This window comes from Cydia pomonella, chromosome 7 (assembly GCF_033807575.1).
Source record: "Cydia pomonella isolate Wapato2018A chromosome 7, ilCydPomo1, whole genome shotgun sequence".
NCBI classification, from domain to species: domain Eukaryota; kingdom Metazoa; phylum Arthropoda; class Insecta; order Lepidoptera; family Tortricidae; genus Cydia; species Cydia pomonella.
In genome coordinates this window covers 9,319,149-9,338,505 of record NC_084709.1, presented here as the reverse complement: position 1 = coordinate 9,338,505, position 19,357 = coordinate 9,319,149, and the positions used below count along the sequence as shown (strand labels likewise).

Genomic DNA, 19,357 nt, shown 5'->3' with positions numbered 1-19,357 from the left:
TAATGACTTCATACGTTGACTTTTCATCATATCTATAAAGATTTTAAGTCATTTTTCTTCAACCGTAGAGCATATACAATACATACATCCTTTCGCAAAAGTTAAATCAAAACGTAGTACGTAAAATTACAAACAGCAGGTATCATAAAAAATATGGTCCATATTGTAAAATGAGTATAAACTAGGTATAAGCACCTCCCTGAGGCGTCAATCGCTATCGACACTTTACCTACTAATTACGAGGCATATCTCCGATAAGTGTGCGTCGCGTGCGAACCGTATCTCAGACTATTTCGGTGTAGGCGGAGCGAGTGATTCAGCCGCAGTCGCGAGCCGCCCGCCGAGAGGCACACACGCGTCCAGTGGACGAGTTGCGGCGATGGCGCGATGAATTGCGCTCGCGCGGCGTACTGGGCCCTCCTCTGCCTCGCCGCTAGCGCCCTAGCCGCGCCAAGACGCCTCTACTGCGAGCGCGCCGACGTCGCCTGGCGGGCCTACCGTGCGCCCGCGGCCTTTGAGGCTCGCATCCAGTCCTTGTCCAAAGACGCAGCAACCATCCAGATCAAGCGCGTGCTCAGGCAGCAAGGACACTGGCCACGGGAGGATTCTATCTTACGACTGAAACTCCCGCCTCAGGACCCTCGCGAGTGCACGGGGCGGTTCGAAATCCCTTTAAAAAATAGAAGAAACTACATAGTCTTTGCCGAAAGACACGGACACCAGGCCGTGGCGCTAGGCCCGCCGCTGAAGAGGACTGGGAAACTGCTGCGGAGGATCAGAAAAGTCTACAAGCCAGGATACAGTGAGTGCTAGTGTAGATAGTGCCTGGCGGTGGCAAGCCGCCCACATGGTGATGGAAACGTGCGTACAGGGTGTCTTATTTCCTACCTCGGTAAGTGCTTAGGAACACGTATAATTATAATAACTTTCATTGTCAACACTAATTCAGGTGTTCCCCTGATAGCACGTACGTATCACTGGACACCCTGTATGCTCTTTTACAAATAATTATAAAATTTGTCCGCAACTTCCGATCTCCATGTGAACGCATATTTAATAAGATTTAAGCCGCTCACGTCACTAGAGATTCTGAACATATGTTCTAGCTAGAGCTAGAGTAATGTTTTGAATTATTTCAGCTATATCAAAGAGGCACCGTGCCGTGCCGTTAAACATACGTTTATTTTAAATACCTTAAACAAGTAGGGTAAAACACTGAGTTCTTGACCAGATACACATACCTGTCTTCATATTAAGGTAAACATTTTCCAGTAAACGCTATCATCTTAGTGTGTCTGGAATATATTCCTAATGTCAGTTGTATTAAAAGCTAGATTTACGAAATCTGTATCATCTAATAGCAAATTTAATAACCATTTATCACGCTAACTGTTTCATCTCTCCTAATACCGAAGTAACTTGAAACAGATACAAGTTGACACATCTATAAGTAATTTACGGATTTAAACAATAGCAAACTATTGTCAGTAAAACATTTTCACCAGTAACCGCAATTTAATTTAGAATTTCGTCTTTTAGCTGGTTATATTTTAAAAATAAAAACATGCTACATTAATCAACATTTTGTCAAGTAAACTATATTTTAATGACTGAAGCATTATGAAATATACATTTTCTAATCACCATTTTTTCAATAAGCTTCAATTAATAACCAAAGTGCTAAAATAAAATTTTAAAATATGATTTTAGCAGTGTGGTATGAACAGCCTCCAAACAAAAATTTGACGAGGTAAGTTGCAAGGTGTTTCAACATACCTCACCCTTGTATTTTTTAGATATTAACACTTCTTTGCATTTAAAGTTTTCAGAATATGAACTTTACTTAAAAACGTTGATAAGTCAATCCAAACATTATGTCGAAAAAATGACAAAAACAATAAGGAAAGAGGCTTGAAAATATGACGAGAAACTTACGTTTCGCAATATTTTGGCTCTAACCTAAACCATGTATGACAAAGTTGTTTAAAATGGAAAATGGACCTTTTTTTTTAGTCATATTTCTAGCGTCCATAGTTTGGGAGATATGGACGCTGTATCAACTAATCTTTGTGTTGATTTACCTCGGTCTCCCCTACATTAATATATATTACTTACTAGCAGATGGTATTTCTTTTATATTTGCCATGATCTTAATTATAAATTGTACAGATTATTGTAGGTATGTTGATCTATAATGATGGATCAGAGGAGGCATGAATATATCGTATATCATCGCGGCTTCTATGTATACTCCTGCACCAGCTACAAATTGAAGGTTACAATTAAATACTTTTGAAATTTTAAATTGAGTTTGCCAGGCGACAGATATATAGATATATCCATATTTTTCTATTATACTCTTGTAACATCATCTGAATAAAGTATTTTACCATTAGATAGTAAGATGTTATCTTTAAAACAACAGAGGGCAAAGTCCACGCACAGGTCCCTTTACCGTGTCCTATGGCAGGTGTATCGTGAAACAAGTGGCCATTACGAGTCCATTTTAGTCCACGAGGCTGTGCCCTTATTTATGCACCCTTCTTAACCACGCTTGGATAAGAAAACAAAGCACGCTATATTCAAAGATAACACTCATTGCAGACGTGTTCTCTAATTTAGATTTACGTTATTCATTAAATAAGAAATCTTATAGTCAGACCAAGCTAAGTTGGCAGCGATTTTGATAGCTCAGCCTGTGCAAGTGTTAAGTAAACGTAATAATTTGACGTTTAAAATAACATTTGCACTATCTGGGCTGTCAAAGTCGCTGCCAACTTCTCTTAGTCTGACTAGCAAACTATTTTTTTATTAGAAATCTTATTCGACTGTCCAGTTCTTTGACGTAACGTCCTGTATAATTTTTGGCCAAAATCATTTCCAATTATCAAATGCTTATACTTATGCTTACGTATTCGCAATCATAAGTCCGCAGACTTATGTTTTATTAGCACAGTCATTTAAATTCTTATACGAAACGACCCCATGCATCGTGAACAATAAGTGCTACTCAAAATGTATGATTATTAATTACAAAAAAAATGGACGAAACTATTCTGTAGATGTAGTGGCCGAATTTACAATCACATTGATATAACTCACACATTTTGGTTTAATTTAAGACCCTGAACCATCAATCAGACAATAGAGACAATTCACAAGACGTGATCGGACAGGTCGCAACTAGAGCGTAGCGTGACGTCATTTCATTGAGGTGCGGGTCACCCGGTGTCATTGAGCTGACAAACTTCACTGCTGATGCTTTGTCTTCCTACTTTTGACAAAGACACAAGCAAGATAACTAAAGCCTCAATATATGTTATGCCAACATTTGTTTTTGAAATTGTTCAAACAAATTAAGTAAATTGTTTGTAGGTAAACTATTAAAATATATGGGGTCTAATACATTTAAATGATGATATAAACAACCTGGTAGGTGCCAGTTGTTGATTTTATGTTACTTATATGTATATAGACTTGTATATACAGACCACTTTACAGCCAATAAATAGCATGTCAAAAAGTTTTTTTAAAGTAAAGCAAAAATGTTTTAACTAAAACGTCCAAAATATTTACGAAATGATCACTTTTATTATGAAAATATGTATCTATATTGAATTGCAAGTGGATTCAAACCAATTTTGAATGACATGGCAAAAGAAAAAGTAATAAGGAACTAGAATTTTCGTCATTTGAGTTTTTAGTCCAACAATAACAAACTATTAATTACTAAAAGCCGTTCTTTGCTATCTTTCTGAGACTTTCACTGATTGATGTGAGAAAAACATAAACAATGATATTTACGATTTTGGTTCGAGTATTTTCGACGCTTGTGGTATTTTCAACTAGCTCTTAATCTGTGTATGAAGTTGATTTCTATAAGGTTCCGTAACCAAAATAGTAGACGGTTCATTCCCCGATGACAATTCTTTTATACCTTCATTCAATAGAAGTTACTTATTACATGGATAAAATAAATAAATAAATCAATATTATAGGACATTATTACACAAATTGACTAAGTCCCACAGCAAGCTAAATAAGGCTTGTGTTAAGGCTACTTAGACAACAACACACCCATGACTCAGGAACAAATATCCATGCTCATCACACAAATAAATGCCCTTACCAAGATTTAAACACTATATACTATTTTTTTTTTTATTACAATAGGCATTATATCAATGACAGTTTAGATGAAATCACAATATAACAAAGGAAACGGTTAATAAAAACTACATCATAACATATAATATTATATCAAATGGCATTATAACAAATGTATGATCGTTGTTTTATAATTATATATTAAGCGTTACACACCCGTTTTTTCTCTATTTCGTTTTATAAGCTGGAGCTATATAAACTAATTACAGGCATAGATATACCTCATGTCATTATATGTGCAAAGTTTCATAACAATCCAACACGTAGTATTAAAATGAGAACGAAACTCCGTTTGTATAGAAAGGTGAAATTCGTGCCTGCTGCGGACTCTTCAATACGCATTTTAATTTTCAAGTACCGGCAATAAAGTAGCTTCAATTATACACATCATCATAGCTTTCAAGACGATCTCGAATGCTCCGTACTCCATTTTATTCGAGGTGCACTCATGTCAAGATGTTGGCACTGAGCAGGCGCCTGTAGGTATGTTTACACGGTCTGTTTATATCTCTGGATATCATCTGTCTACTCTTTGTTTTGTTTTCTTTTAATTTTTCTTATGATATCTGGGTCTCAATTAAATTATTTCACTAGCATCTTTTTGGAGGTACAGTTGTGATTCTTCAAGTCACCCAAAAATTAACACTGAGAATTCTTAGACTTTGTGGTTTTTGCGATTCCGAAAATTGTTACAGCGGATGGCTCTTCTTCTTTAAAGTTTTCCGACTCCTGATTATAGGGTGATGATGGGTTTTACTCAAAAAAATAAGACAAAACGTATCTATTCCACCAATAGCTTAGTAACTCTAGATAAAAAAATATATACGGGAGTGACCACGAATTCATCACATGTTCACTTATTTTCAAAATGATTCTGGAATCACTACTGGAATAAGTACTGGTACTTATCTAGTGTTTAGTGCATACGTCATTAATCAACCTACATACATCAGCATTACCTGTAATTTATGTTTATGATAAAATAAAACACGCATACCATACTAATCGTAAATAATACCTATGGTTATTCGAACAATTGGTGATTACATCATAATTGTCACAGATGCCTATTTTGATTACAATACAAACTTATGGTTTCTGATGGAGGCGCCATCATACTTGAGTCATAATGTCATTAAAGTCGTCAATAAGTATGGTTGTTTAAACGAAATGTCAAGAGGAGACGATACATCGGTGTGGCAACTGTGCCAGTATGGATCACTTTCAGTAGGTTATTACCCCTTATGTTTTATCCATTTCTTACAAATACATAAGTCAAAATGACAGATAAAGACAAACGATTCATAGCTAATTCAGGCCAGTAATGCGTTTATGAATAACGCCAGTCTACAATCATTAATAATATGAAATAATGGCGAAATTTAATTTGCACCGATTCGCGAAGTCGTTCGAGTGATCGGCACAAATTATATTTCATGCACTATACCCAAGCTACTACTTCCATAAGTACTGTTTATTGTATGTATTCTAATTTTATTTACCAGAAAAGTTAATTTGTATTGCAGAAAGGTAAACGACCGACACCATACTTAACTCAAGGTGCAATTTATCAATAGATTTGTTTTGCTTTATTACCTAGTAGTTGTAATAAAGCAGTTGTAAATAATCGATGATACACGTTACACGTATTTTATTACCTGTTATAAGAGCGTTAGCCGTGTTTTCATGGAAAAGCAGCCTTCGAACGAAATGCTTACAGTATTTTTTTACTTAGAGCCCTCATGACAAGTATTATTTGTTGTAAGTTTCAGCTTCCTATTTCTGTTATTTTTTGAGATATGATTTTATTTAAATTAAAGCATATTATTAATGGAATTCATTCATAAAGTGGCCTTGCACTTTTGTAGCTAGTGTGTACAGTCAGCTGCAGAGATAACTGACCGGGGAGGTCCTTCATAGAAATTGATTTTAAGATATTATAAATGCGGAACCCTAAAAATAAATAAATACAACACTTTACCATGCATAACAAAACCTTATATGTAGAATTTATACTCGTATTAATCTTTATAAAATTAAATAGTGCTCGCTAGTCTTAAAAGTATTGTTATATAAGTGTATCTCATGTAAGTGAATTTTGTAAATTCTTTATGAGATAATAAATGTCTTAAACCATAAACAACGTACGTATGCCTAGATACCAGCGGCACTAAGATTTAGCCCTTCGTATAAATATCAACTATTTAGTAGGTACCTACCGTCAGCCGTAAAAGTGCAGGACTTTATCAATGAATTCATTTCATTCATAATTTCTCCATGTAATTTCGCAGCTCACTGTACGTAAGCCACAACCATTAACTGAAATAAATAATTTCTGTTTTTTTTTCATTATTTTTATTATTTACTCTCATAGTATTTTTAATTGTTTAAATACTCATCCAATTACAGTAAGATCTTTTAATTTTTGAACTGCCGTTACGCCCCGGCAGGCGTCCATTATACTTTCAACGCTTCGCTGGCTTTACTGTCCTATTAAATATTAACATACGTAATATGGTTAGAGTTTTATTTTAGTTATTTTTTTTTTTTAAAACGGAGGACGGAAACTGACGTGTAAATGCACTCATGAGAAGGCCGATAATACATAGTAAGTTAGGAACTCTACATGTTTATCTAAATGCGGATAGACAGAATCTCTAAATACGCGAAATCCCTAAAAAAAAGACGGACGCATATGTTTTCAGTGTTGCAATTGGCAACTGTACCCCTAGTGTAAATTTATTCGAAAACGTGACGTGACGTACGCGTTTGCGATAAGTCTCATTTTGTATGGGATTTTGAGTTTCAAAACGTCCCGCTTGGCGCGCTGTTTTTTAATCCCATACAAAATGAGACTTAACGCAAACGCGTACGTCACGTCACGCTATCGAAAAAAAATTACACTAGGGGTTCTGGTAATTTGAAGTAAAATATTAGAACAATAAATATATACTCAGGTCATACTGAAAGTCTCTATAAACTCAACTGTCAAATACGTATTTTTTTAATAATCTCATATATTAACTCGTTATGACAATTCGTGCAAAATTTCTTTACGATAATCGTATGGATCCCAATCTGAAAAATTTGGGCCCCCGTGGTTTTGTGGGGCGTTTAGATTCATGTCTTCTGACGTGTACCTACATGGAGGATGTTTTGTACTTGACTTGTTTAATTTTAGTCTCTGTCTGATTTTGGTTTGAATGAAGTCATTATACTTCTTGAAAATACAATTTTAAAAACTTCCCAAAATACGATACATCCAAATAAATTGTACCTCAAACAATAGTTAAAGATATATATACAAACAATAAACCTTTTCTTGCACTTCATGATCTCTAAGTATCTCATCTCATTATAGAAACTTTCAGTATTGCCCACGTACAAGTAAGTAGCGTGCGAGGACTGTCACTTACGTCGGGGTCGGGTTCCTTTGAGGCGACTGTGTGAACCATCACCAAATAAGAATTACGCCGTCAAATAAGTTTTTTTTTTGCGACTGGTAGCAAAGAAATGCATGTATTTAGTATGGTATATTATTTGGAGGAGTCAAGTATAAAAATATGGGTGCATAAAGTTGCCCAAAAATACGTCCCATAGCTCATATGTCGTCGAATTAAGAGGGATATATAATAAATATATATGTCTTTAAGTTCAATGATCCCCCGAAGAATTTAAATCGGACTAAATTTGAACCGCACTTTATTTTCGACCATTACAAGTTTACTCAACTACATGATGTGATGACTTTACCATTCATCTGCATATATATTATGATTATGTCAATCTGTACATCATTAATTGCCATTCTCGTTATGGTCATACATGATATGGTGTCTCCTTCAACCGTAAAATGAATACATACCAATATCATTTCAGAAATCTATTGCATTTAACTATTGTAATAGTATAAAGGTTGATTCGCACTTACAGCGATTCCAAGTGAAATCAAGTTCATAAGTAACTAGCATATCTACTTATCATGGCTTTTACACGATATCACCAGATGTCAAAATATACTGCGTTAGACAGTATTATTAACTTTAGATCAAAAAATAAATTAATAAAGCATCATTGTAAAGTTCGTGCAATGGACAATCTGACGAGAAACGAAACTTCAGTTGATATCATCTCAGCCTTGCTCTTCCGGTTCGTCGTTATCAATTCCAATAAGAACGATAGTTGTAATGATTTATTATCTATATAATCGAGTTTCGCTTACATACGCTGTCATTCCCGCTGTTAGAGTCCCCATACAGTAATGGGCACCATATCGGGTATTGATCGATGACAATGACGGGATTCGAACCGTGGCCTTGCGACTAATGCGTATATCCGACCCGAGCGTTACTCCCTGCGCGAGAGTGTGTGCTGTGTCACAGTATTAACTTTTAATAATAATGATTAAATATCATTTCATTTATTCACGTAGGTAAAAACATAGCTTAATATACACATAGATTAGTATACAGATAGCGTAATTGATGTTTAGCATCTTTGAGGTTGCGGAACCCTGAGAAGTAAATATCTACTCCTATATTTCGCTCCGTTGTAAAATATTTTTGTACAAATAAGTTTTTAGTCACACAAGCCTTACTGTGGGAGTGCATACTGTGCTATTAGGTCGATTTGTGTAAGATTTCCCTTATAATATTTATTTATTTATTATTATTTTTCTACTCCCGTACTTTTATTTGTCATTTAAAGGATCGTGCACACATCTTTAAAACCCTACCTTATAGTTGTCAAGACAAGTCTTTAGTCTATTCCCCAAAAACACATTTTTGCATACACGCAGCATCTTTTTGGCACTTTTGGATACCACTTATTAAATAATATTGTATGAAATACATTGTTGCCAACCTTATTTTAAACGTCATCTCTGACAAATAAGTGAACCAAAGACATTTTTTTTTAATTTCATTCATTCATTTTCCCGCCCGTACCCTCCATTCTTTGCTACTTCTTAAATGTGGTGGACAATCACAAGATTGTCGAATAAAAACTTAGTTTTGTGTTAAAAAACAGTGTCTCTTTCAAGTTAAAATGGATGAAGACGAAAACAGTGTCTACGCCTGAAGAAATATCAGTGATGACCCAAGAAGTCACAAAAAATTTGCTGCCTTCAAAATCGCGATAGATGACATGAAAAATATTTGTTAAATTTACAATTTTATTTCAAAGTAAGTGCTGGCTCGTAGAGAAAGTATTGTATGCAACGTTGTTTAACTAAGTCAAAAAATACTCGTGGCGTCTTTATTAACAATTTTCGGCTTCGCCTCAAATTGTTACTCACGCCAATCGCCTTTTTTAACCTCTCTTAAACAACGGTTGCATAAAATACTATTAACCTTCACACACACCAATCCAAACATTGTGAAATAGGGTGCGTGAAACACTTCTTTTAAAAAAAGTTGTTTAAATAGTCTGCAATTTGTAAAAATAACGTTAGTATAGCACTCGGCAGACAACATTATTTTTATTCGTATATAAGCTTACGGACGAAAAATAACTCTTACAAACTCGACGTCCGAAAATACATTGCTAATTCGGTTTGTATAGTACATAAAAACGACGCAAGCGAGCGAATATTTTATAATAAACTTTAATCTGTCACATAATGTCGTCTAGTTATTCCCGTCATTTACAAATAGACGGGTTGTCTGCGGCATCCGTCTGTCTGGCTGATTTACCCAACTCCTCAAAACACCTCTGCAAGTGACTCAACGGAATAGTTTACATAATCCAGGAGGCCAATTCAAACTCACATTCTGATATTCTGAGATATCCATAATAGATTGGTTTGTATGGAATAAAAAAAAATTTTCTTTTCTCCACAAGGCCCCCTTTGTTCAGTTATGAAGTAGTAATCTATGTGCTAAATTTTAACTCATTTACTCATAAGTACCTGGGCGACCGAGCTTTGCTCGGTTATAACTATTTATTGTAATATGGTGGTGTATGGTGATAATCTTAACTACATTTTTTACTAAATTAAATTTGTCTAAAACAATAAAATTAAAATATTATATATAAGCTTGAACATATATATATTCAAAAAAAAAAACTAAAGTTAGTCACCGTGCGGGATTCGAACCCGTAAACGAACGAACTGGTTATTTCTTGCCGCCCGCGTCTTAACCCGCTGGACCATACGGACAGTGGCCTGCAACACGAAATTAGCGACCATATTCGGCGTCAAAAGAAAAACGCATGAAAACTCGAAAACACGCGTTTCCCAAACATAAGACATCTAGATCGATTGTTTACCCCCAAAAACCCCCATATACCAAATTTCAGCGAAATCGTTAGAGCCGTTTCCGAGATCCCTGAAATATATATATATACAAGAATTGCTCGTTTAAAGGTATAAGATTTACTGGTCGCTCAACATTGCTTTAGAATTTATTACATTAACCCAAAAATAAAAAAATGCCCGGTTTATTTATTTGTAACTAAACAGGAAAAACGTTACAAAACCATTAAAATGCCTCAAAGTAAGATTTTTCTTTGGCCAAGTTCATTTCATACATTTTAGTATTGCAGAATTGTTTCATTTTGAGCGACCTCTAAATAATGTTTGATTGTTCTTAAAATTGGTTTTTGTATTTTTTATGTTTTTGTCTAAATAGAACCTTGTGGATCTAAACATTAAAAACAATTTTTTTTATGGTCCACCCTAGTCCTTAAGTTATCATTCGCACATGTATTGTACTTGTTCTTGTCCGCACATGCCTATTATGTCAACAAAATTAGGTACATCATATAGATATAATTTTGATGACAAAATGCCAGTTTGAATTGGCTTCCAGGTTAATATATCGGCGGCGACGGTGTGCAAAACTTGTAAAAAAACAGTAGGCGAAATATTTTTTGGGCTAGCTTATTGACAACTTATAGCAGTCCTACTTGTGAATCACACGCAAAGCATGCAGCCTTAGTGTCAAGTTTGTAGGTCTTTTATAAACTAAAAGCCGACCTTAGGAATTTCTCGATACCAACCAAATTCTTTGAGTCTACCTTAAGAGTTATTTGTAGAATTTTATTGTATTTTTTAAGACTACCTATTGTCTTTTAAAACTTTAGTAACATTTTTTAAATAGGGGATTTTTTTTTTAATTTTTTCAATCTAACTCCATGTTCAGTTGTTCACTTTTACCAATTACAAACTGAATGTTTTTCAACTTGTTACCAAAATCTCGAAGTTTTTTTCTATTCACATCTTTATTCGTTTATTCCCAACATGAGTACTTTTATGAAAAGCCTTTTATAGATAACAAATCGACAATTTGTTATCTTACAGCGACAGGTCAAAACGTTAGCGCCATCATCACACTTCTGGCTTCCTCATCTGCAAGTGCGGCTTAAGCCAAGCAAAAGCCTTGCAACTATCTACGGGTTACGTACTGAGTTAGTGCGTTTTTCCTTTAGCCGCGTATGTTTTGTTACAAGGCTGCAGTTCAGTACGGGTGGCCGCTAATGCCTGGTGATTACGCCCTACCGCAGTCAGTGAATTAATCTCCTTCGTACTGCCTTTATTTATATTGTGACCAACGGGTTTTAGGGACGTGCAAAAGGTGCTTGACATTTATATCAGTGCTAACGGGGTATTCCAAGTTTTATGTTTAATTGGATCATGAAAAATAATGACTAAATACTTTTAATATGTGTTTTGGCAGACAAATGCCTGAAGTCAAAAATACTGTAGAAGATAACATCATCTAGGTGTAAGTACGTACATGGTCTCTGCAGCTGACCGTACCTACATAAAGGTACCACCCGTGACCCGGCGAACTCGAGGACCTAGAAAACGATATCCGTGATGCCTTTTACGCAAAAGTACATACAAGCCATCTCAGATAAAAAAAGGTTACAATTTTCTAAATTCACCCCTCCGAGACCAAAAATACGATATCATGTTGACTTTTATGAATTACAAGTCAGGCATAATTTCTTCACCATTCCTTTTCGTGTTTTTATTCCGATATTTTAATAGTTATTGTGCTAATCGGGCCAAAGATGAATCCAACAAATCAGAAATCATTAAAATCAGTCCAGCCTTTCCTGAGTTATAAGGTTACACAACTTTAATCGTTGAATCATAAAATTTGGTTTCAAATCAACTCAACGATAACTGAACTGTCGCAAAAACAAGGCCATGAATTATTTTCTCGGGAACCCTCACAAAAACGTTATAAGATGTAAACGCAACCTTAGATCGCATACAGGTGGAGTTAACGTCCACGTTGATTGAGGGCTCCCGATATTAATGAATACGTTAATGATACAGCGCGGGCGCATTGCGTAACGCGTCCAGATGTATTCGCCGCAAAATGTCGAGGGCAGTGTTCTGTGATGAAAGAAAGCGGGTAAATATGCAGTAAACTATACCTTAACCAACGTTTTCAATTAGTGAATCTATTATTAGAAGTACGTTCATTTCAAACATAAGTTCAGATATAAGTGAAAACAAACCTACTTGTTGAAATGTGACGGATATAATCGGTAGTCTACTTCATCGTAACATATTCTATTCTACTGCAAGACAAAATATAAAAAAATTAAAAGAAAAAGAAATACCCTTATAAAATATATGTCAAACATGGATTATGCAACTGGATTTTCCATTAGCCTTCTGTATGTACTTGTTCACATAACAAAATTGCTCGGCTTACAGGGACGTTAATGTACAAAAGCTATATAAAATGTTGTAATACTTATATGTAACATAGGCTCTGAAAAAAACCGCTGAAGTCTTATCCCTTAAACGCTTATGACCAAAAAGTCCGATACGTATGACATTTAGAATTAATTGCGGGGAGCGGTCAGTGAAATGTCGGTCGAAAATTATGTTAAAGAAAGCTCTGGTGATGACCCCAATACTGAATGTCACCGTTGATTAACGAGACTGGTCAGGGTGAGGGCAATGGGTAATCATGTCGAGCAATCGAGCGGTGACAATGATGTGTATTAACTTTTTCAAGCGATTCCCGACATCCTACTTGAGTTGTACTTGACTATTATTGTCAAAAGTAGATACCTACCTACTGGTTTTATAGAAAGTGATTTAAAGTTATAATGCCAAAATTTGCTGGACAAACTGTTATGTGTCTACAGAAACGGGTCCAGCCAGGAATAGATGCCAATAATATGACATTTACTCGTATGAAACTCTAATATCCTAGTCATTTTTTTTACATTAACGTAACTTTGTAAAATTTCAATCAAGATGCACATAACCAGGATTTTTTTCAAACTTGGATTAAATCTACAAACGCAAGGAATCGGAACAACCGAGGTGCCGTACAATATCAACTCATATGCGTATAAAAGTTATAGCAGACCTAATGATATAAATGTTTTAAATAAGTTTAGTACATATATACTTCTCACGTAGCGACAGATAGACGGACACATCGCTGGCGCCGCACCGTAATAGGAAGATTAGGTACCGATCGGAAATTAAGGCTATACTAGGCTATTACTGATTATCCATACAAATGTAGAAATCCTCAGTCATCTGAGAAAATGTGACTGGATTAATTTAGCATTCTTAGCATTCAATATCGATCACGTCAGTAGATAATAGATATTAATGGAACATTTGGCACAGCTGTTGAATGATCCTTCACCTTAAAAAGGACCGAATTCCTATAATAATATATTAAAATATTTGTGTGCCTGGTAGTTGGACCGTTGCTAGAAGAGAAGGGTTATAAGAAGTAATACGCTGCCATTAAAAAAAAATACGCCTACCAACTGATACCGGGACCACAAAAGAAAACAAAATTGAAATTATTGGATAAACATCAATATTTTTCTATAGCTAATATTGACTATCTTAGTTTGCCTATTACTTCAATACCAATAATTTGAAAATCTCTTCAGTTTATGTTACATCATAACTCTGCGTGCAAGATACACTTTCTACTACTTTTTTCAATTAATTATGGTCCGAGTGTGACAATGTGCCCAATGAAAAAGGGCTTCTAAAAAAGAGAGAAGGGCGTTTCGAGCGAATAAAACGATAGGGTGAAATCACCAAAAGATGACCAGCTAAGCGACTATCCCAACTTTAGATTTTTTTTTTTACATATGTTGTAACTTATTTTTAACAACTTTCGTTTTTTATTATGATTCAGCATATAATCTAGATTAGAATTAATTATTCCAAATGCTCATATTGTAATTCAGTATTTTTATAAAAAATAATATGTGATGAAATAGGGCAAAATGCCCAGAACGTTTTGACCCCAAAAGATAAACCAGTATAAAATCAAAATCAAGTACCCTAATATTGAACGACAAGATGCCAATAGATGAACAAGTATACATAGAGTGTAACTTTGCCCCTTTTGTGAAATTCTGACCACTGAGCTATTATAATCAGTAGCGAAAAAAATGATATAACAAATCGCAGTTTAAATTATTTGTGCCAGAGAGAGAAAAAAAATACCCTAGGTGAAATTTTGCTCCAAGAAGAAAATATGATCCTCAAATAAATTTTAAAGACTTAATAAATTAACTTCTACACTTTTTAAATTTGTATTTGTAAATAATATAAAAAGTAATTAAACTACCGATCAAAGATATAAAATTCACTATTTTTACAATTAAACTTTAACAGTGTTGAAAATGATACCCAAAACATGAACGAACAAATTACTTGGTTAAGTTTTGGACACGGTATTGAAGAAATGAACTATCAAAATTAATGCAAAATTCATGTATTGGAATTGAGCCCAAAAGATGAACTAGTAAATGATCATAGTTCATCTTTTAGGGATAAGATTTTTAGTTGAACATGAACAGCCTATACTAAAATAAACCTTGAAATAACTGGGTTAAATAAAAGAAAGCTTTGTTCATCTTATGGGCAAAAGATCAAGGCCTACCCAGCTATAAATTTAAAACATGAATTATGCGTCTACCTTTTCTATTAGATTTTATACAAGCATTTGAAAAAACAAGCCCTTGCCCAAAAGTTGACCACCGGTCATCTATTGGCTTAAGCATACAATATTGGAACCATAACTTGAACTGCAAATATTTTAATAAAATAAGATAAAATATGCAATACTTGATAACGAAAACGTTAGAGGAATTAGTCTAGAATCTTTTCTGTGTAAAATCATGTAAGTAAATGCATAATTCAATTTTATACGCAATTATAAGCTTATACTTTGAAGCGCTAATCTTATTAAGATCTCCATACATATGGCGAATTTAGTGTGGACCGCGCATTTGACGACCGCTCTCAGCCACACTCACAGCACAATTGTCTGGGAGTTTAAATGTTAGGCTCAGTTAGGAAAAAATACTTAGGTGCGCAAAATAATTCACGATTTAATTATATCGATTTTAAGGTCAAATGTTCTTCTTTTGGGGGCCGGTCATCTTTTGGTGTCACTACCTGCACTGCAATATAATAATAGTTTCTCGATTTCTCTGGTTCAGTCTTACAGTGAAGTGCAAATCGGCATTCATAGAATTTCACCTGTCTCAATCCCGGAATGTATCTTAGTTCGTTTTATAAAGTCTTATAAAATCCTATTTCGCCAGCTTGCCTTACGCCGTAACTTTTATAATATCTCTTACGCAACCTCAGAAGTGGTTCGAACTGAAATATTATTTTAGGATTCACAGACTGTACGACTGCATGCAAACGACAAATTAGAAATCAAGCTCACGCAGTACATCTCAAAGCTCATTTTGCAATGTAACGGGGACTTGTGTTTATGTCCTTGTGAGAGTGGGTTTCCATCACGTGTCGCATATCACTCACCAAGTCGTTTCCTTTTGGATAATAATAAAGAAAAAAAATGAAACACCGTTTTGTATTGAGTTTTTGGTTAAATTTACATTCAGCTACCTTTGCATTACAGTTTCATTAATAGCTTCCAATAGCGCTATAGTTCTTTCTGTTGTCGCAGTGCAGAAACGTGGAACATTTTGAGCGCCGGAAATCTAATAAAAACAAATGAGAAGTCAGAATAAATATTTCAAACTAGGATAACATACTTTGTTGTTGATATACAATCATAAAACCAAAACCTAAATATATCTTAATTTATAAATGAACTTATATGGTAAATATATTATTTAATTTTGCCAATTTTCCATCGTCATATCGACATTCAACGTGGTATCTCGACAAGCTTGATGGATACCATTGCTCCCGGTACAACTCGCAATGGTCTTTATGAATAAAATATTATATTTAGCAGGGTAGCAATTTAGACATATTTCAAGAAACCTAAGTCTTAACCAAACATTCAATATGAATAACAAAATAACTGCTACTAAACTATCTTACATCCTTAAAATGTATTGCTAAAAATTTTACTACCTACTTAAATGTTTTACTGAACCTTCTGAACAAGATTTCCATTACTTTTTCATCAAGTAAATAGTAGCTACTTACTCACTTCATGTCATGCATCAAAATAGGTGGGTTGTTCCAATTCTATTGTGGAATACACGTACTTAATAAGAATAGAAGCCTGTTTTTCTCGTAATCTGGAAAAAATAATCCCAAAAACGTAATATTTATACCCTATTTTAACACTGTGCATTTTTAATGTTTATATAGGCTCTAAAAGTTGCGGATTATAGCACCGGAGCGGATTCCATTTCAGCATGGAGAAGGGTTTTGCATTTTTAATTTTACTTTTATGCTGAAACATTATATTCTTTCTGATATATTATCAGCTATGTTACGCCGCCATTTATCCTCAGGCCGAACAAATCGTATCGAGTTTACGGACGCATCTCCGCATTGGTCCAAGTAATAATCGTTAGACCACGAATATGGCCACTGCCACTTTTTACCCTGCGTCACAAATACCTCTCTCGGTCGGGGCTCCGTTACAACGCTACCAGCTTATAATACACTGTATGCAAGCTATTAACAACCTTAATGTTAAATGATTAAAACTCCAATAACTGAAAAATAAACTGTAATTTCTACAAGTTGTCTTTGCAGATAGGTTTAGTTAACTTAGACCTTAATATAATAAGCTTGAGATTTAGGATGTGTTGATCACGCTGACGTTACTATGAACTTGTCATGTGTTAACATATTAGGGAAAGAATAAATCAATTTACTACGTGTTGCATTTTTGTATAAAAACATTAAAAACATTGTGCGTTAGGTTTATTGCATTTAAAACTAATACAAGCCATTATTAAAATGTATATATTGAAATATTAAATATAAGGTATGATTTAATTTTTCCAGGCAATGAGAAATAGAATAAAATTAAACCCAACTATGAATGTGTCAGTTATTGAACTACAGTTTTTCTTTAGTTTATTTATAACAGTGTTACCCTTACCATATTGCCACGGCATATAGGATTGTATAAATTAACTTGGCATTGTCGTTGTCTCGGTAAACCGTTTACGTGCACAATGTAGTCATTTCCCACGGAACCGATAAGGCAACGTTGAAAAAGCCAACACGCCAGGAATTACAGTTATGCATGCGATAAAGAGAAAAACACGTGTTTAACCATTAAAATCAATTTACAGTGACAATGTTTTTATCTCGACCTTAGTTTAACCTAAGTAAAACATGCCACGAATGGGTAATATACCAATTTTAAAACAGCATATAAGCTATTTTAACTATAATACTCCCGTGAGACTCCAATATATTATAAACGGGTCACTCACGTATTGCTCATGAGGATATAAATACGAGTAATTAATTATTTTACTACATAAAACGAATGGAAAAAATACCAAGCCTGTTATTTATATAACTAGCTAGCCAAGCGGTTACTCCGAAAATCAATCGGTAATCATCATTTCGACTGATATGACTAGGGTTTGCAATCCGAATATTCGGATATTCGAATTATCCGAATATCCGCCAATAATTATATCCGAAAATATTCGAATATTACAACTCAAAATATCCGAGTAAACGGATAATTTAGATAACACAGAAATAACGTTTTTAACTATGTTTTAATACAAGGACGCTAATCCAACCAATTTTAAATGATTAGATGATTACTATAATAGCTAACATAATGTTATCTTTAAAAGCGTACTTAATAAAGAGGCTTTATATATGGATTAACTGGTTCATATTTGGAAGTACATCTAGTGCCTCACCTCTCTTCTCTCCTGTCCTGTCCAAGTGACCGAGCCAGCAAAGTCGTGCGGCTATAATTTCGGCAATTATATCGGGTGCCGCAACTAACTATCTAGTTCCCTATTTTTCCTACGCCTCCAACTTCTATAGTCATCTCTGATAGGTCTCAGAATCTTCCGCCAGAATTTCGTCTTCATCACTAAGAGCTCGTTCTCTTTTTTTCGAGTCAAAGTCCAAGTGTGAAACTTACCCATACATCAAAATCTAATTACTGTCTTATCGACTCAAATCCTGGTCAGTCTACTGATCAGCTTGGACACTATTAGAACTCGGTGGAGCGCTGCAGAGCATCTTAGGGCATTTTGGATTCGAACATCTATCTCCTCTTCCCTTCGGTTGCTAACAACCAAGATACTTAACACCATTCACACCTTTGTAGGTAGTAGCTCCGACTTTTTTCACGCTGATGTGCTGACCTTTTCATTAGGAGATTTTTCTCTTTTCTGGTGGTTGATTCTGAGACCAATCTTCTCTCCTTCCTACTCTATGATCATGTCCCTGGCCTCCAGGTCGGTTTTAAGCCTATAACCCCAAGTCATCAACTTATCTAATAATTTGATGTTTGCCGTTCAAGTTTACAGCCCCACAAACAATTTTTGGACGATGTATTCGAGTGACAAGTTGTACGGTATTGGCGAAAGAGCGCGTCTTCTTGTTTCAGACCAGTGACTAGTTCAAATTCGGCTGTTTTTTCCACGAGCTTTGTACACTCATCCTGCTTTATTTGGTAGCTCTTTAAAGCACTGCAAAATTATAAAGTGTCTCTCTCTCTGACATAATTATGCTTTGGCAAAATCAACAAATAAAAAAAATTGATGTTTTGTGCCTAATATTCTCATTTCTTTGCCATCACCTGTTTCAACAGGTAGGTATATATATTCCACAGTACTGTACTGCGGTTCTCGCAATGAAAGAATAATAACTATGAATGAAATAAAAAGGGACTTTGTCTAAAAGGAATAACCATCAACAACTAAGCTAAAAATTGCATTCGTGTTATTTTTACTCTGCATGAGTCTCCGCCTG

The 19,357-nt window shown here is 34.8% G+C and overlaps 1 protein-coding gene across 2 annotated transcripts in view; it reads left to right on the top strand.

Moving 5' to 3' along the window:
• The first annotated feature begins 310 nt into the window (after nt 1-310).
• LOC133519788 (protein vein) overlaps nt 311-19,357 on the top strand; it is a 96,508-nt gene continuing 77,461 nt past the window's right edge. Inside the window, exon 1 of one of the 2 annotated variants that reach the window (XM_061853892.1) lies at nt 311-802. In XM_061853892.1, the coding sequence (XP_061709876.1) occupies nt 388-802 (415 nt within the window). In that variant the 5' untranslated portion in view covers nt 311-387. The remainder of the gene's footprint in view (nt 803-19,357) is intronic. The other variant, XM_061853891.1, reaches the window with a different exon arrangement.